The 27907-nt window shown below is 51.5% G+C and overlaps 2 protein-coding genes across 2 annotated transcripts in view; both read left to right on the forward strand.

Annotated features, from left to right (window-relative positions):
* Window positions 1–27907, forward strand: part of Hnrnpm (heterogeneous nuclear ribonucleoprotein M) — a 335755-nt gene that overhangs the window by 148682 nt on the left and 159166 nt on the right. The gene's annotated exons all lie outside the window — the stretch shown is intronic.
* Window positions 141–27838, forward strand: Cers4 (ceramide synthase 4). Its single transcript, XM_070002412.1, has 11 exons — window positions 141–418; window positions 20852–21052; window positions 22644–22761; window positions 23846–23964; window positions 24048–24105; window positions 24308–24358; window positions 24915–25007; window positions 25212–25340; window positions 25910–26016; window positions 26940–27096; window positions 27386–27838. The coding sequence occupies exons 2-11, from the start codon at window positions 20880–20882 to the stop codon at window positions 27560–27562; spliced, it is 1182 nt and encodes a 393-aa protein (XP_069858513.1). The 5' UTR covers window positions 141–418; window positions 20852–20879; the 3' UTR covers window positions 27563–27838.

Here is a 27907-nt window from a genome sequence, read left to right on the forward strand (position 1 = left end):
GGTTGCAGTGGGGGCGGAGCCTGGTGGTGGGGGCGGGGTTTGGGGTGGGGCCGGCTGTGGGGGCGGAGACTGGTGACGCGAGGCGGGTCTAGGGGTCGCCTTCGGGCAGCACGAGTCGGAGCTGGAGGCGGAGCCCGAGGCACGGAGGCCGAGTCCCGGGGCTGGGCCCAGAGGGACAGGGTGGGGGCTCGGGCAGGGACGCCGGTGGCCGCGCCAGCCCAGAGTGCCGTGAAGACCCCGCCCTCGCCCCGCCCCGAGCCCCCCTCCCGCCCTCTTTCTTGGGCTCGGGGCTGAGGCCCTGCGGGGAGCAGAGTCCGGTCGTCTGGCGCGGGCCGCGTGTGTCCGCCGCTTCTCCGCGTGCGTCGCCGCCGTCCGCCCCGCCGTGGCCCTCGCCGCGCCCCGCCGCCTGCACCCGCAGGTAAGCGAGCGCCCTGCGCCGCTCCGAATGCCCCCCGAAAGCGAGAACGCCGGGACTCCGCCTCCGCGGCCATGGCGGACCCGGCCCAGCCCCCAGACGCGCGGCCGCCGCGTCCCCCGCCATCACCCCACCCGCGATTGCCTCTCGGGGCTTCCCATCAGGTCTAGAGCTCGAGCCACCTCCCCGAGAGAGCCCCGCTCCCCGAGAGAACGCAGGTGTCCGAAGATGCGTCTTTGCCGAACGGGGGAGAATGAGCGGGGACCGTGGTGGCCCCGGTGACGCGCGGGAATCCGGAGGTGTGAACGGGCCGAGCGCCCCCCGGACCCTCCGTGCGGGTCGCCCGGGAGTCCGTGCGCGGCGCCCGCTGGGTGCCCCCGACGTGCCAGGACCAGGGCCCTGGCCTCGGAGCGCACAGCCCTGTGCATAAAGGAAGAGAATCGCATCATCGCAGCCGGTGCTGGGAAGATAAATGCAGGGAACCAAGGGTTGGGGGAGAAGGAGTGCTGTGAATAGGCCGGGGTGGGGGTGTCAGTCAGGCTCGATTGGATCCGCCTGCGAGGGCGTTCTGGGGTTCTGCAAGATCCCCGCTCCCCCCTTCCAGTGTGTTTACAGAGCAGAAAAGAGGCCAGTGCATTGTGAGTACCCCCTGGGAGGATGGGAGGCAGGAGGGATGGACCAGGGGGCTTGGCAGGTAACGAGACACGCTGGGTTCCATTCTCAGGGCGCTCTGGGTAACGGGGGGGGGGGGGGAGAAGGGAGGGGGGGGAGGGTTTGGGACAAGCAAGTAACACGACCCTGATTGTGTCTAAGAAAAACATCCCATGAGTTCGAGCCCAGGACTGACACAAAAACAAAAGAAAAGGGAAGGAAGAAAGGAGAGAAAGAAGAAAGAGAGAGAGAAGGAAGAGGGAGGGAGGGAGATAAGAAAAGAAAAGGATTCTGCCGCTGGTGTGTGAATGAAGGGTTGGGAAAAGACCTGGAAGAAAGTGCTGCCTTGGACCCCACTGGAAGTTGTGATAGGAAGTGAACAAGTTGGAAATTCATTTTTGACAGGAGGGAGTCATCTAGATTCCTGCCTGACTGGAAATGGGGCTTGTCACATGATTTCTGAGCTGGGCACCCAGAAGTAAGGAGGGACATTTTATTGCAGGATTGGGATGATTTAAGGAGGAGCAGCCCCTGTCTCCCCACAAACACACATACCAGGGGTGGGAGATGGCATAGTTGAGGCCCATCCTGACTTACAAAACCTGTGAGCTGCCCCAAACCCCAGTCAGAACCAGGGCAAGGCCTCAGGCACTGGAGCACAGAAGGATGGTCTCTACTAGTGTTGGTATGGACTGGTGGAATGCCCTCCTGGCAAGATAGAAATCCTGGATTTGGGAGTTGCCTTGGAAGACCTCAGCCTTTGGGTCTGATCCCAGCACGGGAGCATCGCATTAGGGGATGGTTGGGGATACTATGAACTTCACTTAGATCCTCTGAGTCCTTGCAGACCAGCCAGATGCCAACGATAGTCTCCCAACAAAGGAGAGAATCAAGGCAGTGGACATAAGCTAGGATCCATGGTCTTTGGACTGGCCTCCACCTTCCCACCTGAAAAATGGGTAGATTGTGTTTGTCCCTGGGAGTGTTAATGCTGGGAAAGTGCTGGACAAATCCCGCATTCCTGAGGGATTAGGGGAGGATCCTGCCTGAGGGCCTGATGACCTCTCAAAGGTTCAGCACCCTCCACCTTGACCCCCAGCCATCTGCAGATTGAGTAAAGCGTTGGGTTGGCCCAGTTCCTGGCTTGAAGTAAGTTCTTGGCTCAGGAGCTACTGGGCTGACTACAGATGACTGGAGCTGGCCAGGGTCCCCTCCTCCCACCCATGGGATGGCAGAGGGAACTGGCACCTTGAAGAATCTTCCTCCTCCTTTCTCTCTAATGGGGCATCTCAGGCTGCTTTCTGCCTGAGCTTTTATCTGCCACCCCCACAGCCATGCTAATAAGTTCAGTGGCCCTTGGAGCTAATGACTTTACCAACTCGTGCTCTGTTTCCCCACCCATAAAATGGACTTTGTGGAATTAGAATTTGTCACCACACCTGTAAAGAACGGAACACAAAAGGCCCCAAGTAATGAGCAGCTGGTAAACACAGGCGATTAAAACATCACAGAAATACTACAGAGCTCATGACCGGCAGGGGTGGTGGGTGGAGGGTAATAAACCCAACAGAATCACCTGACTGAATCCAAGAAGGGAGAAGTGGGGTGCATGGGGCGGAGGACGGGGGAGGGGAGAAAGGTAGGATGGAGGAGAAAGCTGTCTTGGTCTAGTGATGGGGCTGGACCAATGGAGGAGATCATGAGGGAGTCAGCTCAGCAGCTTGTGATGCAGCCAGGAACACCTGGCTGCTGGATGTGTGAAGCAGGTTGGCTTCTGAGAAGCCAGATTTTGGGGGGAGGGAGGGTTGAGAGACAGAGCAGGGTAGGGCGAAGCCTGGAGCCTGGAGCTCAGGAGGGCAGGGGAGGGGCCCTGAGATATAGCTCCATTGTAGACCAAATACCTACCATGCAAGAAACCCTGGGTTCCATTCACAAGCACTACAAAGTTAAATCAAATAGGGCTGGGAATGTGGCTTCGTGGTAGAGCCTTGCATCCTGGGTTCCATTCCTCAGTGCTACATACACAGAAAAAGCCAGAAGTGGTGTTGTGGCTCAAGTTGTAAAGTGCTAGCCTTGAGCAGAAGAAGCTCAAGGACAGTGCCCAGTGCCTGAGTTCAAGCCCCAGGACTCAAAAAAAATTTTAAATCAAATAATGTAAATAATAATAAAGCACTGGTGGCTCACACCTGTAATCCTAGTTACTCAGGAGGCTGAGATCTGAGGCTCACAGTTCAAAGCCACATGGGACAGGAAAACTTGTGAGACTCTTATCTCCAATTAACTTCCAAATAAGCTAGAAGTGGATCTATGACTCAACTGTAGAGAGCTAGCCTTGAGCAAAGATGTTCAGGGACAATACCCAGGTCCTGAGCTCAAGCCCCAGGACTAGCACCAAGAAAAGAAAAAAGAAAATAGGTTCCCATAGATCTAGCCTGACTAACCAGAGGGAGTATAAAGAAGCCTTTCTCGGCTGGGAAGGTGGCTCAGTGGTAGAGCACTTGCCTTGCATGCTTGAGGCCCTGGGTTTGACTGCTCAGCACCACATATGCAGGGGGAAAAAAGCTGGAAGTGGCGCTGTGGCGCAAGTGGCAGAGCGCTAGCCTTGAGCTGAAGAGCTGAGGGACAGCACCCAGAGTTCAGGCCCAGGACTGGATCCCCCCCCAAAAAAAAAGAAGCCTTTCTCCTCTCTCAGTCTAGAGAAAGAGAGGTGTGAGGAGGAGGAGGAAGAGGAGGAAGAGGAAGAGGAGGAAACACAGGGGAATACATGACACAGAACTGAGTGACTGGAGCCCTGAAATACTAGGGATGACAGGCCTGGCTGAGCCTTTCAATAGCACAGAAGCCAAGAAGATAAGGTGTTTTTTTGTTTTCATGCACCAATACCAGGGCTTGAACTCAGCCCCTGGGCACTGCCCTTTTTCTTTTTTATTCCCGGCTGGCACTCTACCACTTGAGCCACAGTTCCACTTCTGGCTTTTTGGTGGTTCATTGGAGATAAGAGTCTTATGGACTTTCCCACCTGGGCTGGCTTTGAACTGTACTGCTCAGATCTTAGCCTTCTGAGTAGCTAGGATGACTGGCGTGAACCACTGGTGCCCAGCCAAGCAGGTGGATTTTGATTGTGGCTTAGCCACCAGCCTGTCGTCACCTCTTAAAAGAGACAGGACTCACCACCACTCCCACCTTGTGCCCCACACAGACATGGGCATCTGCACACTCTTCTGACTTCCTTGAGTAGATCTGGCTCCCCAAGTGTTGTAACAGAAATCGGAGGGTCTGACGAACTGGGGTTCTAGCTAGAGGCTGTCCCTGCAGATGCCCCTTGGTTGTATCTCTGCCCCTTCATCCTGGCAGGAGGCAGGGGACACAGTGAGTGACAGAGGAAGAGACACCAGCCCCCCTACCTCGTCTCAGGTCACCAAAGGAGATATTTGTGACATGGATGGATGGCTGTCATCTCCCTGCTCTCACTCACTCCCACTCTCCCCTGTGTTGTAGCCACACTGGCTTCTTATCTGTGTCTTGCCCCAGGGCCTTTGCACTGGCTGTTCGTTCTGGCTAGAATGCTCTATGCCTCTGGATTCCTTCCAGTATTCCCCCTCCACCCTTGCCCTGCACTTACTCAAATATCACCTTCTCAAGAAGTTCTCTTGATACCTGTCTTTCAAACTGTGTCTTCCGTGCCTGACTGGGCACTCTTCTTCTGGCCAGGCAGGAGTCACCATTAAACACAATGAAACAAACTAACAAATAACTACCATGTTCACCTCCAGGGTGAACTACTCTGGAGGCTGAGATCTAGAGGATTATTGCGGAAAGCCAGAAGCCATACAGAAACTGAAAGACTCTTCTTTTTTTTTTTTTTTTCTGCCAGTCATGGGGCCTGAACTCAGCTCTTCAGCTCAAGGCTATCGCTCTACCACTTGAGCCACAGCACCACTTCCAGCTTTTTCTGCTTATGGAGTGCTTACGAACCCAGGGCCTCATGCATGCAAGGCAAGCACTCTACCACTGAGCCACCTTCCCAGGCTGGTTCTCTACCACTTGAGTCACTGGCTTTTTGCTAGTCAATTGGAGATAAGAGTCTCTCAGCTTCGGGGCTGGGAAGGTGGCTCAGTGGTAGAGTGCTTGCTTTGCATGCATGAGGCCCTGGGTTCCATTCCTCAGCAAAAAGGAAAAAGCCGGAAGTGGCACTGTGGCTCAAGTGGTAGAGTGCTAGCCTTGAGCTGAAGAGCTGAGGGACAGCGCCCAGGCCCAGAGTTCAGGCCCCACGACTGGACCCAAAAAAAAAAAAAAAAGCTAAGAGACACTCCAGCCCTGAATTCAAGTCCCCTTGCTGGGACACTTGGGGTAGAACCCAGCATCTGGCACAAAGTAGATGAGAAATAAATGTTTATGAGATGAGAGACTGAACTGAATGGATTGAAGTGGGAATAAGGGCACAGGTTCTGGAGATAGCCAGGCTGAGGGTCCAGCCCCAGTTTTCTGCAACCTCCTTTATGATCTTGGAGGAATCCAGTGCCTCAGTTTTCCTGAAGCACTGGAGTATTTGCTGCAGTTTCCTGACAACTTAGCTGGAGGCTAGACTTGGAGAACTATCTCATTTTTTGTGAGGACACTGGAAAGTGTGGCACAGAAACAGGCCAGAAAGCATGGCAAGAATAAGGGAGTTCAATCTGGAGGCGATCAAGGCTTCTTTAAAAAGATGATGTGGAGCAGGGTACCAGTAATTACACTCACACCTGTAATACCAGCTACTCAGGAGGCTGAGATCTGAGCATCACGGTTCAAACCAGCCTGGGCAGGAAAGTCCGAGACTCTTACCTCCAATAAACCACCAGAAAACCAGAAGTGGCACTGTGGCTCAAGTGGTAGAGTGTTCAAGTCCCACTAGGGGCAAAAAAAGAAGAAGAAGAAAAAAAAAAGCCCAGGTCCAGTATCCACACATACACATTGCAAAAACAAATTAAATTTAAAAATATATATGAAAACACACTAAGCTGGTGGCTCACACCTGTCCATCTAGCTGCTCAGGAGGCTGAGAGCTGAGGATCTTGGTTCAAAGCCAGCTCAGGCAGGAAAGTCCATGAGACTCTTATCTCCAGTGAACCACTCAAAACCCAGAAGTGGCACTATGAATCAAAAGTGGTACAGAACCTTGAGCAAAAAGCTCAGGGGCAGCATCTAGGCCCTGAGTTCGAGCCCCACAACCCAAATAAGTAAATAACTAAACAAATAAATGCCTTAGGGCCTAAAGGACGGTAGTGTCCTTTCTGACAAACCAAGGGTGGCCTATATGCCAGAAGAATTTATACAAATCACAGTCCAGTATTGGCTCTTTCCCGCCCAGAGGCTGTGGCTCCTATGGCCGCAGCTGTTTTTACCACAGGCTTCCCCCCCCCACATTCCCACCCTGGTGATTTTTTCTGGGGCCACCCAGGGGCAGAGCCCAGATTTGCAAATTCCAAAGTCCAGCTTCCGCATCCCTCTCCCCCGCCCCCCCAGTCCCCCAGCACCCTGACTGGGGCAGAGCAGGCCTGTCCTCCCTCCCTACTCTCCTCTCTCACAAATCCATGCCCAGAATTTGCCCCCCTTGGTTTCCTCACCACCTCCCCCTCCTGAGCTGTGGGGGTCCCATAATTTTCTGTCCAAGCAGGCAGTCCCTGTGTCAGGCCTGCCCCTCCCCCCAATAACAACCACAAAAATCACTTTTATCTATTCCCTCTTTTTTATTTTTTTCTTTGCCAGGCCTGGGCTTGTACTCAGGGCCTAGGCACTGTCCTTGGTCTTTGTGCTCAAGGCTAGCGCGCTACCACTTTGATCCACGGCCCTATTTCTGGCTTTTTTTTTTTTTTTTTTGTGGTTAATTGGAGATAAGAGTCTCAGGGACTTTCCTACCCTGGGCTGTCTTTGAACAATAATCCTCAAATCTTAATCCTAAATAACGAGGATTACAGGTCTGAGCCACTAACCAATTATCCATTTCCTCTTAAAGAGAGACACCTGTACCCCATAACTGTCTGGCAGGTTCTGTCTGTACCTTCTCAGACTCTTTGGATCTGGTGCCCACTGTAACTTCCAAGAGGCTAGCCATGGGGTCATTGTTTTTTTCTTTTCTTTTTTTTCTTTTTTTTTATTTTTGTTGGTTAAGGGGCTTGAACTCTGGGCCTGGGTGCTGCCCCTGAGCTCTTCAGCTCAAGGCTAGTACTCTTCCACTTGAGCCACAGCACCATTTCCAGTTTTCTGGTGGTTAATTGGAGATAAGTGTCTCCTGACTTTACTGCCCAGGCAGGCTTTGAACTGTGATCTCAGATCTCAGCCTCCTGAGTACCTAGGATTACAGGCATGAGCCACCAGCACTGGCTCATGGGGTCACTTAGAACAATTTATAGGTTCCTTCAAAGCTTGTTACATTCCAGCAGCTTTCCATATGCCTGGAGGGGTAGGGGCTGATGACAGAGTCATCCCTTCCAGTATTTGTATTGAGATTATAAACTGCTACTTTGTTCCCCAAGCTTGGGTTTGAACTCAAGGCTTCGATCTTGTCCAAGCAGGCCCTCTCCTCTATCACTTGCACCTTTCGTGCCTCTACCTCTTTTTGCTTTAGGTTAATTTTTCTACAATGTGTCACATTTTGTCCAGGCTGACCACCTACCTATGCATCTCAAAGTGGCTGGGATTACAGATACACACCACACTACTATACCACACCTGGCTTATTTGTTGAGATGGGGTTCTTTTTTTTTTTAATTTAATTTAATTTTATTTGTGAACATACTGTACAGAGGAGTTACAATTACATGGGCAGGATAATGTGTACATTTCTTACCAAGCATTGCAGCCTCCTCCTTTGTTTACCCTTCACATCCCTTCCCAGCCTCCCCCCCAATCCCAATCCTTCTCCTTCGAGATGGGGTTCTTGATAACTTTTGCCTGAGCTAACCTCAAACCATGAGTCTCTGCCTTCCAAGTAACTGGGATTATAGGTGTGAGCCACTGTACCTGTCCATCTTTACCTTTTTTTTTTTAGCCAGTCCCGGAGCTTGTCCAGTATCTGGACACTGTCCCTGAGCTTCTTTTGCTCAAGGCTAGCACTCTACCATTAGAGCCACAGCTCCACTTCCAGCTTTTTCTGTGTATGTGGTACTGAGGAATCGAACCCAGGGTTTCATGCATGCCAGGCAAGCACTCTACCACTAAGCCACATTCCCAGCCTTTTCCTTTGTTTTTGTTTTGCAGTTGTTGTTGTTTTTTAGTTGGTCATGGGGCTTGAACTCTGGGCCTGGGTGCTGTTCTTCAGCTCAAGGTTAGTTCTCTACCTCTTGAGCCACAGCTCCACTTCTGGTTTTCTGGTGGTTAATTGGAGATAAGAGTCTCACAGACTTTGCTGCCTAGGCTGGCTTTGAACCATGATGCTTAGATCCAGTCTCCTTAATAGATAGTATTACTGGCGTGAGCTCCCGGCACCCGGCTGCCTTTAACATTTTTTAAGGTGTGCTACCTAGTGGTATTTAGCATTTAGCATATTTACCATTCCCAGACATACATTCTGATTTAATCTTTTTCTTCTTGCTCTTCTTAAGTTTTTGCATTTTTGCTATTAATATGTTTGCAGACTTGTCAAAGCTTCTGCTATCTTTAAATGGCTATCAAACCCATAGTGGCTGGGCACAGTAATGCACACCTGTAATCCCAGCACTCAAGAGGCTGAGACAGAAGGATATGGGGGTGAAGGCCCAACTCCCTTACATGGGGAGACTCTTGCAAAGCATCGATCTCCTGGCATCTGATAGCTTAGGAGGTGTGTGTGTGGCCAGAGCTTGCAGCCTGATGACATCTCTTGGCAGAGGCAGAGCTGGGAAGGGTTATGCAAGTGCTGTGAGCCACCTCCCACCCACAGGAGCTCTGCCCTGGCTATCACCCTTGCTGTGGCCAGCACATTTTTGTTTTATTTTTCTTCTTTTTTTTTCTTTTTTTGCCAGTCCTGGTGCTTGAACTCAGGGCCTGGGCACTGTCCCTGATCTTCTTTTGCTCAAGGCTAGCACTCTACTACTTGAGCCACAGTGCCACTTCCTGCTTTTTCTCTGTATGTGGTACTGAGGAATGGAACCCGGGGCTTCATGCATGCTAGGCAAGCACTCTACCACTAAGTCACATTCCCAGCCCCCAGTACTTTTTGTCTCTGGCTTCCCAACTCCTAGGGGTGGGATAACTATGGCCTTCTTTGACAGTGATTGCAGGGGAGAAATCAACCCAACTTTGCTTATCAGTGAGGCCATTTCTTTTCTTTTCTTGTTCTTTTTTCTTTCTTTTCTTTTTCTTTTTTCGCTAACTTTTTATTTTGTTTGGTTGTACTTATGACCTTGTGCTTGCTAGGCTAGTATCCTACCACTTGAGCTCAGCCTCCAGTCCTGTCTTTAAAAAGAAGCTCAGGGGGGCTGAGAAGGTGGCTCAGTGGTAGAGCGCTTGCCTTGCATGCATGAGGCCCTGGGTTCGATTCCTCAGTACCACATAAGCAAAAAGAAAAAAGCCGGAAGTGGCGCTGTGGCTCAAGTGGTAGAGCGCTAGCCTTGAGCTGAAGAGCTGAGGGACAGCGCCCAGGCCAGAGTTCAGGCTCCACGACCGGGCCCCAAAAATAAATAAATAAAATAAAAAGAAGCTCAGGGACAGCACCCAAGCCCTGAATTCAAGCCCCAGGACTGGCAGAAAAAAGAAAGAAAGAGAGGAGGGGTGGAGAGGAGAGAGAGAGAGAGAGAGAGAGAGAGAGAGAGAGAGAGAGAGAGAGAGAGAGAGAGAGAGAGAAGGGAAAAAAGCTCACCCACATAAGCTAAAGTCTGCGAAAGCATCCATCCCATCCATCCCAGGGGACCACGCAGAGGCAGGCACAGGAGAAAGATGATTACAAGGTTTATTAGTGGAGCCATAATTGCCCTGGAGAGAATGCCTGGCAGCCTCCACTATCTAGGTAGCTGCAGGGTCTGAGAAGTAGGAGGTGAGGTAGGTGGGAGTTAAGGGGGGCTGGGCGGAGAGAGGGAGGGGCCAGCTGTATGACAGGAACTTCAGGGTAGGGAGTGAGTCAGGTCTGGGTGGAACTGAGGACCAAAGGTGGGCATAATGCTTACGGTCTGGATACCCACCCACCTGCCTGTCTGCTAAGCAAAAGGCAAGAGTTCTCTAGCCAAGCCACGCTTACCACCAGAGAACACACACATACCCTGGCCACTTGGGCCACACCCTCAGCCCTTCCATCTGCTATGGATACCTTCGTGTAGTCTGCAAACACTTGAGTTGGCACTAACTGGTGGGCCAGTCTGTCTGAGGCCGTGAGGTTACAGCAAGAGGATGGAGCAATGCTCATTGTTTCTGTGAGGTTCCTGCCGTTGGCTAGAGCCCAGGTGTAGATCACAGGACTGATCCGACTGGGCACTGATGGCTCACACCTGTAATCCTAGCTATTCAGGAAGCTGAGAGATCCGAGGATCCTCGTTCAAAGTCAGCCCGGGCAGGGAAGTCTGTGCAACTCTTCTTTCCCATTAACCAGCAAAAAATGGATCTTTGGTGCAAGTGGTAGAACACCAGCTAGCCTTGAATTAACAAAAAAAAAAAAAAAAAAAGCTCAGGAATAGCACTCCCAGGCACTGAGTTCAAGCTCTAAGATAGGAAACAACAACAAAAAGTAAACAAACAAATGCAGGTCTGAGAAGGAGGAAGTAAACACTGGCAGGAGCCAGGGGGAAAACAAGTAGCTTCTTTGGATGTTTGAGGAGACTCCTCCTAGGTGAAATGTGAGCCCAGAAAAGAATGAATACTGAGCCACACCTGAAGTTGTCTAGGGAACCACTTCCCCTGGAACACTTTCAAACTCAGCAGCATTCACATGACAGCGCCAATAAGAAGCTAATCAGCAATCTCAATCGCATATATATATATATATATATATATATATATATGTATATATACACATACATACATAGAAGCATTATATATGTTAGCTTGCCAGGGGACCAGGCAGACAATCAGTTCCAGAGAACAAAGAAAGGTGTATTGCCAGGAAAAGGGGCTGGCAAGACTCCTCACCAGGGAGAAGGGAGAAGCGCTGCTATTGTCTGGGGTGACCTATATAAACCTAGGAGGTTTAGGAGGGGCTGGAAGGGGCTAGGAGGTGGAGACCCTGTGTGGATATGTGGGCCAGGGGCTTCATCATGGCGCACTAGGATTTATGGCTGCCGTCCAAATAGTAGATAAGGGGCCCTGCAACTGCCCAGACCTGAAGGTCACTCTAAGGGGCTCTTGTTGCCTTCTATGGTGCTAGCTGCCCCAGAGAAGTGCCATCCCAAGGTAGAGAGGGCTGGAAGTTATTTACTGTCTTTACTACATGGGCCTGGTGTTGCGTAGGAAAGGAGTGTGCTAAGCTGTGGAGAAGGGAAGAAGTAGACTAAGGTATGGGAAGGGACTCATTTCCCTAACAATATATATATATACATTTTATACATAGGCAGTACCAGGATTTGAATGCAAGACCTTGCACTTGCCAAACTCTATCAGTTGAGCCCACCTCCCTCTCCCCCCCACATACACATATCCTTATTTTTTTTTGTTTGTTTGTTTTAGTTATTTTTCAGATAGGGTCTCCTGTCTTAGGGCCAGGCTCAGATTATGAGCCTCCTATTTAAGCCTCTCATCTAGGTTGGGATTACCAGGTTCACACAATTTGTTTTGTTGAGATGGGGGGGGGGAGTGTCTTGCAAATGTGTTACCCCAGACTGGCCTTGAACTTCCTTTTTTTTTTGTCGGTCGTAGGGCTTGAACTCTGAGCTTGGGCGCTGTCCCTGCTTTCTTCAGCTCAAGGCAAGCGCTCTAACTGCTTGAGCCACAGCACCACTTCCGGTTTTCTAGTGGTTTATTGGAGATAAGAGTCTCACAGACTTTCCTGCTGGGGCTGACTTTGAACCGAGATCCTCAGATCTCAGCCTCCTCAGTAGCTAGGATGACAGGTCTGAGCCACCGGCTTTGGCCTTGAACTTCTAAGTACCTGAGGATATCAGCTTGTGTCACCATGCTTGGCTTTTTTTGGCACATATATTATGAGACATTGTCATTATGGATTCCCCTGGCTGAGTTCCAATTCATGATCTTCTTACCACAGCCTCCTGAGTGCTAGGATTACAGGTGTGTGCTACCTCACTAGGCTTTCAACATTAATCTTTCACAATGAGTAGAATATGCAAAGGCCCTGGGACAGGAGGGAGGTCAGTGAGTTGGGAGCTTGGCAAGCAGCTAAGAATTGAGCTGTGGGGAAGGCAGACGTAGGTCAGGAGGATGCCAAGATGAGAGGGAATGGAGGCAAGGCAGAGCCCTGGATGTAGGGCCTTCTTTGGGGTCTTTGTTGGGGGAAGTTGGCTGCCTCCGTAGGTCAGAGCATTCCCCAAGGGCGCTGCTGGAGCCAGAGCCCAGTGCAGAGGTGGGCTGTGGTCAGTCTACAAACAATGGCCTGGGCCAGACCACAGGAATCAAGTGACCCAGGGCGGCAGGCCAGACTGCTGGGGGGCCACTGGGGTGTAAGGGAGTGGGTGTGTTCCGTGGGGGTGGGACGCTCTGAATGTTTTTCCCTTTTCAACCGTCTCTGGGAAGTGCTGTTCCCAACGAGATTTAAAACACAAAAATAAAAGAAAGGTCCATCCACACACAGCCTTGGTGAGGTAGACAACTCTGGTTGTATGGGGAGGCGGGGGGGGGGGGGGAGAGGGGAGGGGGGAGGACAGTTATGGATCCAAGGAAGCAGTAAGGCACATGGAGATGGGGTTCAGGCCCTGGGATGTGGGCAGGAATCTTCCCACCCCTAGCAGGCCCTCAAATCAGCACAAAGCCTTGGCTCGCGCGTGCTCTCTCTCTCTCCCTCCCTCCCTCCCTCCCTCCTCCCTCTTTCCCTCTCTCTCCCTTTCCCTTTCTCTCTTTCTCTTTCCCTCTCTCTTCCTCTCCCTTTCCCTTTCCCTCTCCCTCTCCCTCTCCCCCTCCTCTCTGTCTCTCTCTGGCTATTTTTAGTCTTAAAAAGGATTATCAGCGGCCTCTCAGGTGGCTGGGGCCTAAGCAGGGAGCCCGAAGCCAGGCTGGAGGGGGTGGGGCACCGGGAAAAGAATAAAGGCAAGGGCGGTCCTGGAACAGCCACCATCTGGTGACTTTCCAAGTGACCTCCCTCCAGCTGCCCTGGTCCAGCCTTTCGGGAAATCATGAGCCACAGTTTGAAGAAAAGGCAGAGCGGGGGTGCTGGAACCATAATCATCAAGAAAGGCCAGGCAAGGTAGTCTGGCCTCTGATCCAAGCACTGAAGAGGCAGTCAGTGTGGTGGAGGTAGAGAGATCACAAGTTCTAGGTCAGCTTGGGCTTACATAGTGAGACCCCCAATCTCAAAGTAATCATAGATTAAGCTGGGTGCTGGTGGCTCACACCTGTCATCCTAGCTACTCAGGAGGCTGAGATCTCAGGATCCTGGTTCGAAGCCAGCCAGAGCAGGGAAGTCTATGAGACTTTTTTTTGTTTGTTTGTTTGTGGAGCTTGAACTCTGAGCCTGGGTGCTGTCCCTCAGCTCTTCAGCTCAAGGCAAGCACTCTACCATTTGAACCACAGCACTACTTCCTGTTTTCTGGTGGCTAACTGGAGATGAGTCTCATGGACTTTCTTGCCTGGGCTGGCTTTGAACCATGATCCTCAGATCTCAGCCTCCTGAGTAGCTAGAATGACAGGCATGAGCCACCAGTGCCCAGCTTGTAAGACTCTTATCTCCAGAGAAACACCCAAAAAGCCAAAAGTGGAGCTGTGGCTCAAGTGTAGAGCGCTAGCCTTGAGCACAAAAGCTCAGGGACAGTGCCCAGCCCTGAGTTCAAGCCTCAGGACTGGCAAAAAAAAAAAAAAAAAAGATGGGGCTGTTACTCATGGCAGGGATTTTGTCTAGCATGTACATGGCTCTGGGTTCCATCCTAAGCATGGCAGGGGAAAAGGGGGATTATGTAGAAAGTGAAACATCTGTAGGGTGCCCGTAGCTCACACCTGTAATCCTAGCTACTCAGGAGGTTGAGATCTGAGGATCTTGTAAGCCAGCCAAAGTAGAAAAGTCCCCTGAGACTCTTATCTCCAATGAACCACTCAAAAACCAGAAGTGGCGGGGAAGGTAGGGAGGGAAAGGATGGTAGGGGGAAAACAATGGAGGGAAACAATGTTCAATAGGAAGTGTACTCATTACCTCACTCATGCAACTGTAACCCTCTGTATAATATCTTTACAATAAAAAAAAAAAAAAACCAGAAGTGGTATTGTGGCTTAAAATGGTAGAGCGCTAGCCTTGAGTACCAAGAGGCTCAGGGACAGTGCTCAGGCCCTGAGTTCAAGTCCTACAACTGACAAAGAAAAAGAAAGAAAGAAAGAAAAAAAAGAAACAAAGGAAGAAAGAAAAGAAATTCTGAATTTCATCTAGAAGTTTCCACACTAGTACCTGTCCTTCCTATACACACACACCCCTTCTCTCTTCTAGTGACATTCACTGGGTATTACTTACACCTGGGCCACACCAGGCCTCTGTCATCAAACCCACCATATAAAAGAAGCTGTTGTTGCTGGTGTTATTTGCAGGTGGAGAAACTGAGGCTTGGAGAGGCCAACTCACCTGCCCCTGAGGTTACATACCGGGGAACAGGAATGGAACCAGATGCAGGGCAGGGGCCACTATGGGACTTATGCCAGTTACTGTGCTGTGCCCTGCCCACACAACTTGTACCATAACCCAATAAATCTGGGTGTCAACTATTCCCATTTATCAGACTGGATGGACACAGCTGAGGCTGGGGGAGACGCTCTTACTAAAAATAAACAGTGGAGCTCAAGATTCCAAAGAAAATGTGGAGGTGGAGGAGGAATGCACTCTTCACCCTCCCCTCAGGAGGAGAAGCTTGGTCCTCACCAGCCAGTGACGCCCAGGTGCAGCCACAGCTGAACCTGTCTTTTAGTCTAGGCCCTGCCCAGAGGCTCTGGACTACCTAATCCTGCAGAGAAGGCAGCTGTCACAACCAATGGGGGGAGAAGTGAATCTTCCCTTGGGGGCCTTAAAGCGTTAGCCGGGAGTGCAGCCAGCCTGCCAGCCTGCTGACCCTGTTCTCTGCCCAAACCACAGAATGACTCATTTATACATTAAGAGAGCAAAGATGGAGGGGTAATCACTTTAAGATACTGCACAATTATGTATGGAGATGGCACAAAGAGCTTCAGTGAAAGCTGTTGATCAGTTGGGATGGGGACCTGGAGGAAAGAGAAAACAATTGAGAGGGGTTACTGGGAGCAAAACACAAGATGTAAGGGGTACCAGTGGCTCAAGGCTGTAATCCCAGGTAATCGGGAAGCTGAGGTCTGAGGATCGAGGTTCAAAGCCAACCCAAGCAGGAAAGTCTGTGACCCTCTGATCTCCAATGAAACAGCAAAAAGCCAGAAGTGGAGGTGTGACTCAAGTAGGTAGGATGTCAGCCTCGAGTAGACAAGGTAAAGGATGGGTCTCAGGCCATGAGTTCAAGCCCCAGCACCAGCACAAAGAAAGAGAAGGGGAAAGAAAGGAACACACACACATACATACAGATATATAATTTTATTTTTTTGTGTTTGTCAGTCCTGGGCTTGAACTGAGCACCTGGACACTGTCCCTGAGCTTCTTTTGCTCAAGGCTAGCACTCTACCACTTGAGCCACTGTGCTAACTTCTGTTTTTTTCTGTTTATGTGGTACAGAGGAATTGAACTCAGGGCTTCATGCATGCTAGGCAAGCACTCTACCACTAAGCAAGCCACATCCCCAGGCCAGGAAAATACATTCTGTCTCTTTAAACTTTGGCTTCGAAGAGGTTGGGCCTACTTCAGTTGTAGGCTAATTAGAGCTTCTACATCTTTCCCTTCTCTACACACACCTCAAAGACTGCCTGACCAGCTCTTGATGTCATGGTGAAGGAGGCAGAACTGAGGGAAGGTATTTGCACTGGGTTCAAGAGTTAAGCAACCAAGGAATACCTGCAGGAGGAGATGACAACTGAGCTGAGTTTTGAAGGGTGCATAGGAGTTTTAACCAGACAAAGAAGGCATGTAAGCCCCCATGAGGATAAAGACTTGCCCATCTCTCCTCTCCTGTTTTGTGTTCTCAGCACCGATCATGGGTGTAGTACAATTTTGAAGGCTAGGGTGTGTGAAGGCTGGGGGAGGCTGAGGGTCAAGCAGTAAACGGTGGGGTCTTGAGGCTGGGGACATGGACAGGGGCCCTGACTCCTAAGATCTATATCCAGCCCTGGCTGGCTGGCTAGATCTTTCCTGGGGAAGGGGGATTGTCTGTCAGATGGTCCCCCAAAAGGAGGCTGCACATGGCCTGCCATGGCCGGTGACTCAGGCAGAGCCAAAGAGAGACAAGACTATGCACATATGCTCTGAAGAGGGAGGAAGAGGCCACAAGCCAAGGGATGCAGGGTTTCTGGAAGCTTAGACAGGTGGGGCCAGAAGTACCATGTTGGACACTTGCCCATGAACTCCACTGGGCATGTTGCTAAAGATGTTTCCTTTGCTAGCAAGATCAACTACCTAGCCAGTCGCTGGTGGTGGCTCACACCTACAACCCTAGTTACTCAAGAGGCTGAGACCTGAGGATCATGACTCAAAGCCAGCCTGGGCGAGAAAGTCCATGAGACTCTTATCTCCAATTAACCACCAAAAAGCTGGAAGTGGAGCTGTGTCTCAAACAGTAGAGTGCTAGCCTCAAGGGAAAAAGCTCAGGGACAGTGCCCAGGGGCCCTGAGTTCAAGTCCTAGAGTGGCACAAAATAAATACCAGGCAAGTTCTGTGCCCCGGAACCACACTCAGCCTTCAACATTCTTCATTTGATTAGATCCTCCTCCTCCTCCTTCCTCCTGGCAGTGTGTGTGTGTGTGTGTGTGTGTGTGTGTGTGTGTGTGTGTGTGTGTGTTGGTCTTGGGACTTGTGTAGGTCTCAGGGCCTGGGCACTGTCCCTTAGCTTTTTCACTCAAGTCTGGTGTTGTACTACTTGAGCCATAGCCCCACTCTAGCTTTTTTTTTTTTTTAGGTTAAATAGAGATAAGAGTCTTACAGACTTTACTGCCCATGTTGTCTTCAAACCACAATTGTCAGATCTCAGCCTCCTGAGTAGCTAGGATTACAAGTGTGAGCCACCAGGGCCCCACATGAGTTCATGTTAACACAAAAAATATATTATTATTATTATTTGTCAGTCATGGGGCTTGGACTCTGGGCCTGGGCGCTGTCCCTCAGCTATTCACCTACAGCCTAGCACTCTATCACTTAAGCCACAGCACCACTTCCGGTTTTTGGTGGTTTATTAAAGTTAAGAGTCTCCCAGACTTTCCTGCCTGTCTGGTTTTGAAGCCCTGATCCTCAGATCTCAGCCTCCTGAGTAGCTAGGATTATGGGCATGAACCACTGGTGCCTGGCTCAAAAGTTATTTATAAACCGGGCGCTGGTGGCTCACGCCTGTCATCCTAGCTACTCAGGAGGCTGAGATCTGAGGATCAAAGCCATGAGAATCTTATCTCCAATAAACCACCAGAAAACCAGAAGTGGTGCTGTGGTTCAAGTGGTAGAGCACCAGACAGGTGAAGTTTAGTGAAGCTCCCCTTTAAATGTAGGAATTCTTCACTTAGGGTTCTTGATGTCGATCGCAGAATAAGAATTTCTGGACAGGTCAAAATGGTGAGAGAGCTTGGCAGAGCTTTACTGAGTAAGTAAACAATCAGGCAAGCAGACAGACAAAAAAGCAAACAGACGGAAGGGCAGGGGCACACTCTAACAAAGTGTATGTGCTCTCATAGGGAGATAGACACAGAGACACAAACATGTAGAGACACACACGGGGGGGGGGGGGGGGGAGAGGAGAGATATATACACACAGAGACAGACCCAGAGAGAGTTCAAAGTTAGGTAAACCTAGGTGCTTTATCTTTGCTCTAATCACACCTGGTATTACTTTCTGAGTTTGCAGGCAAGAATGCATCCTGCTCTAAAACAGATCCTTATCCTTGAGACCAGGAGGCGCCCTGCTATCTGCATTTTGGGGGAGGTGGTGGTAAGGTTAGGGAAGCTAGGGAAGCAGATGTTTCTCAGGAAAGCGTACATCCTGTCAGACAAGTGTTAATTCTTGGGTGAAAAAAATGTATCCCTCAGGAAGGAATGAATCCTGTTGTCTCTCTTAGAAGCAAAGATAGCATTTCCATGTTTCTGAATCCCATATTTCTGAGTTGCTTTCACCAGGCTTCAGTTTCCTTAAGTTATTTGGCTTCATTTCCCCTAAAATGACTTTGCTTTCTTAATCTTAAGGGAAGTACATGAAGGAATATCTCCTGTATTTGTTATAAGCTGACCATTCCTTATTTTCCCCCTAATCTATCTGGCTTCATTTCCCCTAAAATGACTTTGTTCCCTTAATCTTTTTTTGTTTGTTTGTTTGCTGGTCATGGGGCACTCTGGGCCTGGGCGCTGTCCCTCAGCTCTTCAGCTCAAGGCTAACACTCTACCACTTTGAACCACAGTGCCACTTCCAGCTTTTTTCTGCTTATGGGGTGCTGAGGAATTGAACCCAGGGCCTCATGCATGCAAGGCAAGCACTCTACCACTGAGCCACTTTCCCAGCTCCCCTTAATCTTTTTTTTTTCTTTTTTGCCTGTCCTGGGGCTTGAACTCAGGGCCTGGGTACTGTCCCTGAGCTTCTTTTTGCTCAAGGCTAGCACTTTACCACTTGAGCCACAGCGCCACTTCCAGCTTTTTCTGTTTCTGTGGTACTGAGGAATGGAACCCAGGGGCTTCATGCATGCTAGGCAAGCACTCTACCACCAAGCCACATTCCCAGCCCTGTTCCCTTAATCTTAAGGGAGTACATAAAGGAATATCTTCTGTATTTGCTGTAAGCTGACCATTCCTCATTTTCCCTAGTTTATCCAGCTACGTAAGGTAAGGCCAGTCTGAGCTGTTTTATGAAACCTGTTCTAAGAGAGACAGAGAGGGAGAGGGAGAGGGAGAGAGAGATGTAGGGGGAAGTAGGGAGGGGAAGATTGCATTACTTGGTTCACAGTCAGGGATTTGTGCAAAGTTAACATCCATGCACTTAGGTCCACCTTTCATGCTAATGAATCTTCTTATCTTGAAAGAAAACAAACCTTAGTTAATGATCTGCCTGCTGAAACGTGTGGAGGCCGTTAGACTGGATGTCTCCTGCTAACTTTCAGATGCATCCAGGCAAACAAGGTGGACTGATAAGACAGGCAGATGTGTGGTGAAGCAAACAGACAGAATTTGTAAAGGGGGTAGCATTTGGGTTTACAGGCATTCACTATAAAAAAGAAAAAAAAAGTTGATCACATGGGCCTAATTGCTAGCCCTCCAACAGGACCTGCCTCAGGACCTTTGCACCTTCTACTAAAGATCAGGAAAGTCCCCTCCTCCCAGTCCCCTCTCTTTTCTACATAGAACTCTTTGTTTCACCCCCCAGAGAAGATCTGTCACCATATTTGAAAATCACACCTCCCTCTACCCTCTGGTATTTATGAATCTGTTTACTCATCTTTTGGCTGCCTTCTGTGCAGAGCTGTGACTTCCATAGGGCCAGGAATGTGTCAGCTTTGTTCCCTTGCTGTGTCCCTAAGGCCTAGCTCCAACCTTGCATGTACGGGACATAATAACCCAGAACAGCTGCTGCCTGAATGGATGACTGGATGGGTGGATGCATAGATGGAGGGGTACTGGATGATGGGCTGATGGATGGCCCGCTGGATGGGTGGGTGGGGGATGATGGATGACGGATGGGTGGATAGATGGATGGGTGGGTGGGTAATGGGTGATGGATACTAGGCAGATGGATGGATAAATGAATGATGGATGGATGGATTGGTGGATGGATTGATGGATGGATAAGTGTATGAGTGGGTGGATGGATGAAGTAATGAAAGATGATCTGGGTGCCGGTGGCTCACGCCAGTAATCCTAGTTACCCAGAAGGCTAAGATCTGAGGATCATGGTTTGAAGAAAACTCCACCGTGTGACTCTTATGTCCAATAAACTATTTGGAAAAAGCCAGAAGTGGCACTGTGGCTCAAGTGGTAGATGCTAGCCTTGAGCATTATGGGGCTCAGGGACAGCACCCAGGCCCTGAGTTCAAGCCCCAGAATGGGAGTGGGTGGGGGATATGAATGGATGGATTAGTGGATGGATGGATGGATTGATGGGTGGATGGGTGAGGGATGATGTGATGCTAGGTAGATGTATGGATGAATGAATGAATGATGGCTAGATAAATAAATGGATGGATGATTGGATGGATGGATGAATGGATGAAGTGTATGAGTGGGTGGGTGGATGGGTTGATGGATTGATTGGTGGATAGATGGTAGGTGGATAGATGAATGAATGACAGATGGATGGATGGATGGATGGATAAATGTATGAGTGGGTGGATGGATGGATGAATGAACGATGGGTAGATGGATGGGTAGATGGTTAGACAGATGGTTACTGGGTGGGTATGTGTATGAATGAGAGATGGACAGGTTGAAAAATGGGCAGATAGACTAGTGAACAGATGACACACTCTGCCACAGGCCCTGGCCCTGCCCACCTCTGAGGCCCGGGCAGATGTGGGTGGCAGGGGTGCCCATTTCCTAGGTGGGGCGGAAGAGGAAGAGGAGGAAGGTGGGTTTGTGCCTGGCAGACTCAGCCCAGTCACGCTCCCCCCCCCCCCCCGCAGAGCTCTTGTCACAGGCAGTGTTCACACCATGCTGTCCAGCCTGATGGAGTGGCTATGGCAGGAGAGGTTGTGGTTGCCACCTAACAACACGTGGGCCCAGCTGGAGGACCGCGATGGCCTGGTGTTTGCCCACCCTCGGCACATGCTGGCGGCCCTGCCCCTGGCGCTGGTCCTGGTGGCCGTGCGCCTCACCTTTGAGAGGTGAGTGTGGGGTCTGGGAGGCTGCACGTGCCGGCCTGTGGGGGAGGCAGGGGGAGGGGGAATCTTGTCTTGCCCGTCCCAGGTGGCTGCCCCCACCCACTTCCTCCTGACCCTGTTTATGGGGACAAGGGGCCACACACAGATCAGGGTGGGTTATGCCACCGCCAGCTTCATAGAAGAAGAGGGGGAACCCTGGATTTGCTGAGCACAAAAGAGGCCAGAGAGAGCCTCAGGTCCTCCTCCTGATGTGCCCCATGGGTAAGAGCTGTCTCCTCTCCACCCTCCCCCCACCCCTCCTTTGCTGGCCTTGATCTTGTGGCCTCCCAGGTGCTAGAATTACAGGCCTCCTGGCTCCGTTTAACCCTGTCCCTATCCTGATCTTCATTCCCTGCAATCGCTTACAGCCCTGCTGTCCAGGTTTAGTGTCACCTGCCCCACATCTCAGTGACCTTGCTGCCAAACCCTGTGAATTTTCATAAGGTTCATGCCAGGAACCTGGGGTTCCTCCTTTCTCCTGAGGGCAAAAATTATCCCCTCCCCACAGCCTTGGCATCTGTGCTGTGGCCACCCAGACGTGGCCTGCCAGACCCACCTACCTACCCACCCAAAAGCAGTCTGCCTGCCACCCCATAGTCTCCCCTTCTCACACCCATACCCATCTATTCCACCACCTTCTTTGTGACACCTCCTCCACACTCCACCATTGCCTTGGATCTTTTAAGTCTGGATTCCAAGACACCCTCCCCCTCCCCACCCCCCCATTGACATGGGCCTGTCATACATCTTACTTTATGGTTCCCATCTGTGGCCTGGGGCGCCACCTAGTGGGAAGAGTGGTGCTGACCAGAAATCTTCCCGTCGGTGGGGGAGGGACCCTCAAATGCAGCAGGCTAGCTCTTCTCTGGCCCTAGGAGCCCTCAGCCTAGTGAGAGTGAGGGTACCCCGCTGCCTATAAGGTGACCTCTATTTATCTCATCCTGAAGGCAAGAAGGCTACCTTCCTTTTTTAAAAAAACTTTGGAACTCAGGTCCTTGTGCTTGCAGAGTGGTCACTCTACCACTTGAACCATATACCCACCCCCTTCTTATTTTGACATAGGGCCTTCCATTTAACCCCTGGCAACCTGGACCATACTCACCCTCTATACTTCCAACACAGCTGGAAGGACAGGTGTGACCAACAAACTCCCAACTCTTCAAAAAACATTGAGATTCAATAATATTTTTGAGCCAGGTGCCGGTGGCTCACGCCTGTCATCCTAGCTACTCAGGAGGCTGAGATCTGAGGATCACGGTTCAAAGCCAGCCTGGGCAGAAAATTTCGTGAGTCTCTTATCTCCATTAAACCACCAGAAAACTGGCGCTGTGGCTCAAGATGTAGAACGCTAGCCTTGAGCTGAAGAGCTCAGGGACAGCGCCCAGGCCCAGAGTTCAAGCTCCACAACCAACCAAAAAGAAGAAAAAAAAAAAAATTGCCCAAGCTGCCGTCGAATGGCAGTCCTCCACATCTCCACTTTCTGAGGAGTTGGGATTACAGGAGAGAGCTACTGTGCCCTGTGAGCTCTGATGGACTCTGTCTTCCCTGCACCCAGATTTGTGGCCCTGCCCCTGAGCCGGTGGATGGGCGTGCGGGATCAGATCAGGAGGCACGCGAATCCCAATGCCACGCTGGAAAAGTACTTCCTCAGAACAGGGAGGAGACCCACAGAGGTAAAAGCCACCGCCACCCCACCCACGTGGCCACAGGGCTACCCTGGGGACCCAGCACCGGGGTGATATGTATGTAGTCTGCTTGCTGGGGGACCTTGTCCACTACCTGGAGTTCCCACCCTTCCTGAAAGGTGAGGCCCTGTCCTCTCCATCCACTAGGGAGCTGAGGCCCCATCCCTCCCTCTTGCTAGTTGGGAGCTTAGGTCCCTCCCCCTTGGGTCTTGGGGGCCCCACCCCCTCATTCTATATGGGAACGGATGCCCTGCCCCTGCCATCTAGTTGAGATGTGAGGCCCTGCCCCTCCCAGGCTGGGTGAAATACAAGGCCCCACCCCTCCTAGACCTGTATTCACAGTTGCACAATCCTGCAGAATTCTGGGATGCAGAGAACAGGAACAATTTTCTCCCCCTGTCCTGGGGATGGACCGTGTCTGGGTACTCCAGGGGTGCTAGCAGAGGCAGCTTTGGGACTTTCCCTCCATTTCTGCCCTGCTGCTGAGTGGGCTGGGGCTGGGCCAGGGCCTAGGCCATAATGGAGGAAGTTCTCATCTGCCAGCCCCTTCTAGAGAAATCCCCCTGCTGGACTGCCCCCAGATTCATTCTTTTTGTTGTTGTTGGTCGTGGAGCTTGAACTCTGGGCCTGGGCTTTGTCCCTGAGCTCTTCAGCTCAAGGTTAGTGCTCTACCACTTGAGCCAAGCACCACTTCCGTTTTCCTGAGTGGTTTATTGGAGATAAGAGTCTCACAGACTTAACTGCCTGAGCTGGCTTTGAACCTCGATCCTCAGATCTCAGCCTCCAGCGTAGTTAGGATGACAGGTGTGACCCACCAGTGCCCGGCACCCAGATTCATTCTTAATGCCAGTCCATCTGTGGTCTGCCTACCCTGTGATCAGGGTGTGGTTAGTGTTCTGGGCGACTCTCCCCTTCCTCACTCTCCCTCCAGAATAGACAAGGTTACCCCCACACACAGCATCCAGGGCTGCAAAGGAAGGCAAAGCAGAGCCAGGTCCTGTATCTAGGGAACAGACCGGGGAAAAGCCACCAGTGGGACCCTGTGACCTTGCCCCCATCATCCCCTCCCCAGACCCAGATGGCCCTTCTGGCTGCTCAGTGTGGGCTCACCCTGCGTCAGACTCAATGCTGGTTCCGGAGACGACGGAACCAAGAAAGGCCCCGCCTGTCCAAGAAATTCTGTGAGGCCAGGTAACCTAGAGGAGGGGGTTGGTGCACAGGGGCGGGGGTCAGCTCTGTGGCTGCTCCCTCACCGGCTTCCTTTCTGCTCATAGCTGGAAGTTTGTCTACTACCTGTGTTCTTTCACTGGTGGCATTTCCATCCTCTACCACGTGAGTACCCCCGACTGCCCACCTGTGCTTCTGGTGCTCTTGTTGGAAAGCATGCACAAATGGAAACCCCATGGAGAAGTGACAGGCAGAGACAGGGCCAGGCAGGAAAAAAACAGGGCTGAGTGAAACCCCATTGGAGTGGTCCCACACCCAGGGTGAACCTTGTGACCTCTAAGAACTTGAGATCCCTATTTCTTTCTAGGCGTCATGGATGTGGAATGAGAAAAAATGCTGGGAAAATCACCCAAACCAGGTGAGTAGCAGGAGGTAGTGAGAAGCCTGGTTCTTGTGGCCATGGGCCCAGTATCATACCCCCAATTCTGCTCTCTAAATTCAACTCTTCTATAGAATAATGAGGCCAGGCGCTGGTGGCTCATGCCTGTAATCCTAGCTACTCAGGAGGCTGATATCTGAGGATCATGGTTCAAAACCAGCCCGGACAGGAAAGTCCATGAGACTCTCACCTCTAATTAACTCCCAGAAAGCCAGAAGTGGCACTGTGGTTCAAAGCAGTAGAGCACTAGCCTTGAGCAATAAAGCTCAGGGACAGCACCCAGGCCCCAAGTTCAAGTCCCATGACTGACAAAAATAAAAACAGAATCATGAGGATCTGGGAAGGAGAAAACCCAAAACCAGAGCTGCCACACCACTCACCATGGCCTTTGGTTACCCCCAAGGCTGGAGAGCTCACTCCTTCCTCCTTCATTGGGACTCGAGCGTCCCAGCTTAGAGCAAACCTGGCAGTTCCGGAGTCTGTTCCTGTCTGATAGTCTTCACAGTTCACAGCTAACTGCTGTGTCCTGTCTTAGACCCTGCAGCCAGAACTGTACTGGTGGTACCTTCTGGAACTGAGTTTCTACATTTCACTGCTAATCACACTGCCCTTTGACATCAAACGCAAGGTGAGACAAGCCAAGGGCCCAGTTGGGGAAGGGGTTGCCATAGGCAGGAGGGAATGCCCATTTGGTCTCTGGGACAGGTGGTGTGGGGTTCAGAGGTCGCACATGATCCCCTGAGAAGGTCTGGATTCAGACCCATGGTGGGGGTGGGGGTGAAGGGACTGGAGCGCCTGCTTTGCTATGGCTGTGCCCTACCATCTCCTACAGGATTTCAAGGAGCAGGTGATCCATCACTTCGTGACAATTACCCTGATATCCTTCTCCTACTGCTCCAACCTGCTGCGTATAGGCACCCTGGTGCTGCTGCTGCATAACTCCGCTGACTACCTGCTGGAGGTGGGCGGCCTGGGCAGCACTCACACCTGCTCTCCCGAGTGCCTGGAGATGAGGCCCCGCCCCTCCCAGCCCTCCTGGGACATGAGGCCCCGCCCCTCCCAGCTCTCCTGAACAAGGCCCCGCCCCTCCCAGCCCTCCTGGGACCTGAGCCCCCTGTCCCTTTCAGCCCTTCTGGGACTGACTTGAGGTCCTGCCTTACCCAGTCATGGACCAGAGGTCTCATGAGTCTCCCTAGAAGAGGAGACCCCTCCCCCGTGCTCCCCGACTTGGCTTTCCCAGCCTCCTAAACAGGAAGCTTCACCTCTCAGTCTCCCTAGGAGATGAGGTTCCTCCCCTCCAGCCCAGGCCATGAGGCCTTGCCCCCTCTGTCTCCCTAGGAGACGAAAGCCCACCCCCTCAGCATCCATGGGAAGTCTCTCTCTCTGGCTCCCCCTCACCTTTCCAGGCATTTCTGGAGATAAGCTGTCAGATTTAACTAGTCCAAACCTTTATCTTCTCTTCCAAGCGTGGCCAGGTCCAGCACTCCCCTGCCCCACTGCTGAGCCCATTTCTTGTGCTACCTTCCCCAGGTCGGTAAGATGCTCAGCTATGCAGGCTTTGGGTCAGCGTGCACTGCTCTCTTCTTTGTCTTCTCTTCGGTCTTCTTCTACACCCGCCTCATAATCTTCCCCACGAAGTAAGTTAGCCCTCCTGAGGGGCTAGGGAGGTGGGAGAGCATGTCTGACATCCCGGGCCAGTCTCCGCCTCACCCCTTGGTGCCCTGCCCTGGGGAGAGGTGGAGGTATTGGCTGGGATTCTTCTAGAAACCAGGGAAAGGTGTGACTGACACAACATATGTAAAATGCAAGAGGTAAGAGGGATGGAGAACTGAGCTTAATTATTTACTGTTGTTCTCCTGGATTATGGAGAAAATGATTGGTCTAGGCTTGAGGGAACAGTATATGCTAAGGCCCTGAGACTAGACTGTGCTCCAGATATTAGAAGAAGCAGGAACTAATGGCTGGAGCAGAAAAAGCAGGGTGAGATGAAGAGAGGAAAGCATGGGCTGCTGGCTCATGCCTGTAATCCTATCAGGAGACTGCAATATGAGGATCATGGTTCAAAGCCAGCTGGGCTAAGAAAGTGCATAAGGCTCTTATCTCCATTGAACCCCCAGAAAACGGGAAGGGGAGCTGTGGCTCAAAGTGGTAGAGCACTAGCTTTGAGCAAAAAAGCTCAGGGACAGCTCTCAAGCCAAGCCCCATGACCAACCAAGGGAAGGGAGGAGGAGGGAGGGAAGGATCACTACAGACCAACCAAGAGCTCAGAGAAGAGGTGAAGCCTTTTTAAAACCTCATCCTGCCAGGTGCCGGTGGCTCATGCCTGTAATCCTAGTTACTCAGGAGGCTGAGATCTGAGGATCACGGTTCAAAGCCAGCATGGGCAGGCAAGCCCATGAGACTCTAATCTCCAATATCCACCCAAAAGCCAGAAGTGGCGCTGTGGCTCACATGGTAGAGCACTAGCCTTGAGCTGAAGAGCTGAGGGACAGCGCCCAGGTCCACAGTTCAAGCCCCACAACCGACAAAAAACAAACAAAACTCATCTTTCCTACTATAGGATCCTCTACACTACGTTGTTCGACTCTGTCGAGAACAGCAGCCCCTTCTTTGGCTACTACTTCTTCAATACGCTTCTGATAATGCTGCAGATGTTACATGTGTATTGGTTCTGCCTCATTTTGCGCATGATCTACAACGTCCTGAGGAAGGGTCAGGTATGGTCTGCCCAAGAGTTAGCTTGCACGTGCTTTTCAGGGCCTCCCCCGCCCTGCCCCACTCCACCCCAATATCCTCCCTGCTCTGAGCCTACCCCCAAACCCCTCACTCTGGGCCCCTCCCACTCAGCTCTACCCAGGTAAGCCCTGCTCACTCTACTCTCCACTGCCCTTACTCCACTCATTCTGAGCCCCGCCCACTCAACTCTGCCCAGCTAAGCCCCACCCATCCTAAGCCCCACCCACTAGGGCACCGCCCATTCCTAGCTACATCTCTCTGTTTCCCCAGCTGGGAAAGGACGTCCGCAGTGATGAGGAAGAATCTGACTACAGCGATGATGAGGTGGCACGCAAAGGTCCGCAGCTGAAGAATGGGGTGACTCAAGGGCCTGGGGCTATCCCCAGTAATGGCCCCCGGAGCCGGGCAGCTGGGCGGCTGGCCAATGGGCACATCCCAACCACATAACCAGCATGAAGACTGGCCATGAGGGGTTTGCTCAGCATTTGCACGCTCTGTGGGTGGCTGCAGCAGAGACCCTTGCTTGGGCCAGCTCGGCAGAGACTGGGAGGGCCCCACCCATCAGTGGGAGGGCTGATGATCTGTCTCTAGCCCCTTCCCTCTGCTCACCCTCCTTCCATTCCTCTGGTCAACTGGACAGAGTCTCCGGAGGTAACAGGACTCTAGACACCACATCACTACCACCAATGGCCCTGCCCCAACATCCAATAAAACTAGAACGGAGCTGAATTGTCTTCCTGTGAACTGTAGGTCCCTGTCACAGTTCCTTTCCCCAGAGGCCCAGAGAGATCC

Source organism: Dipodomys merriami, unplaced genomic scaffold, assembly GCF_024711535.1.
Source record: "Dipodomys merriami isolate MVZ:Mamm:240054 unplaced genomic scaffold, mDipMer1.0.p SCAF_6, whole genome shotgun sequence".
Lineage (NCBI taxonomy): Eukaryota > Metazoa > Chordata > Mammalia > Rodentia > Heteromyidae > Dipodomys > Dipodomys merriami.

What these genes read in the sequence shown, in the direction of transcription:
- Cers4 (XM_070002412.1), top strand. Translation starts at nt 20,880, where the DNA reads ATGCTGTCCAGCCTGATGGAGTGGCTATGGCAGGAGAGGTTGTGGTTG. An exon ending in GTGCGCCTCACCTTTGAGAG is followed by an intron (nt 21,053 to 22,643) that starts GTGAGTGTGGGG and finishes CCCTGCACCCAG; the next exon opens with ATTTGTGGCCCTGCCCCTGA. An exon ending in CAGGGAGGAGACCCACAGAG is followed by an intron (nt 22,762 to 23,845) that starts GTAAAAGCCACC and finishes TCCCCTCCCCAG; the next exon opens with ACCCAGATGGCCCTTCTGGC.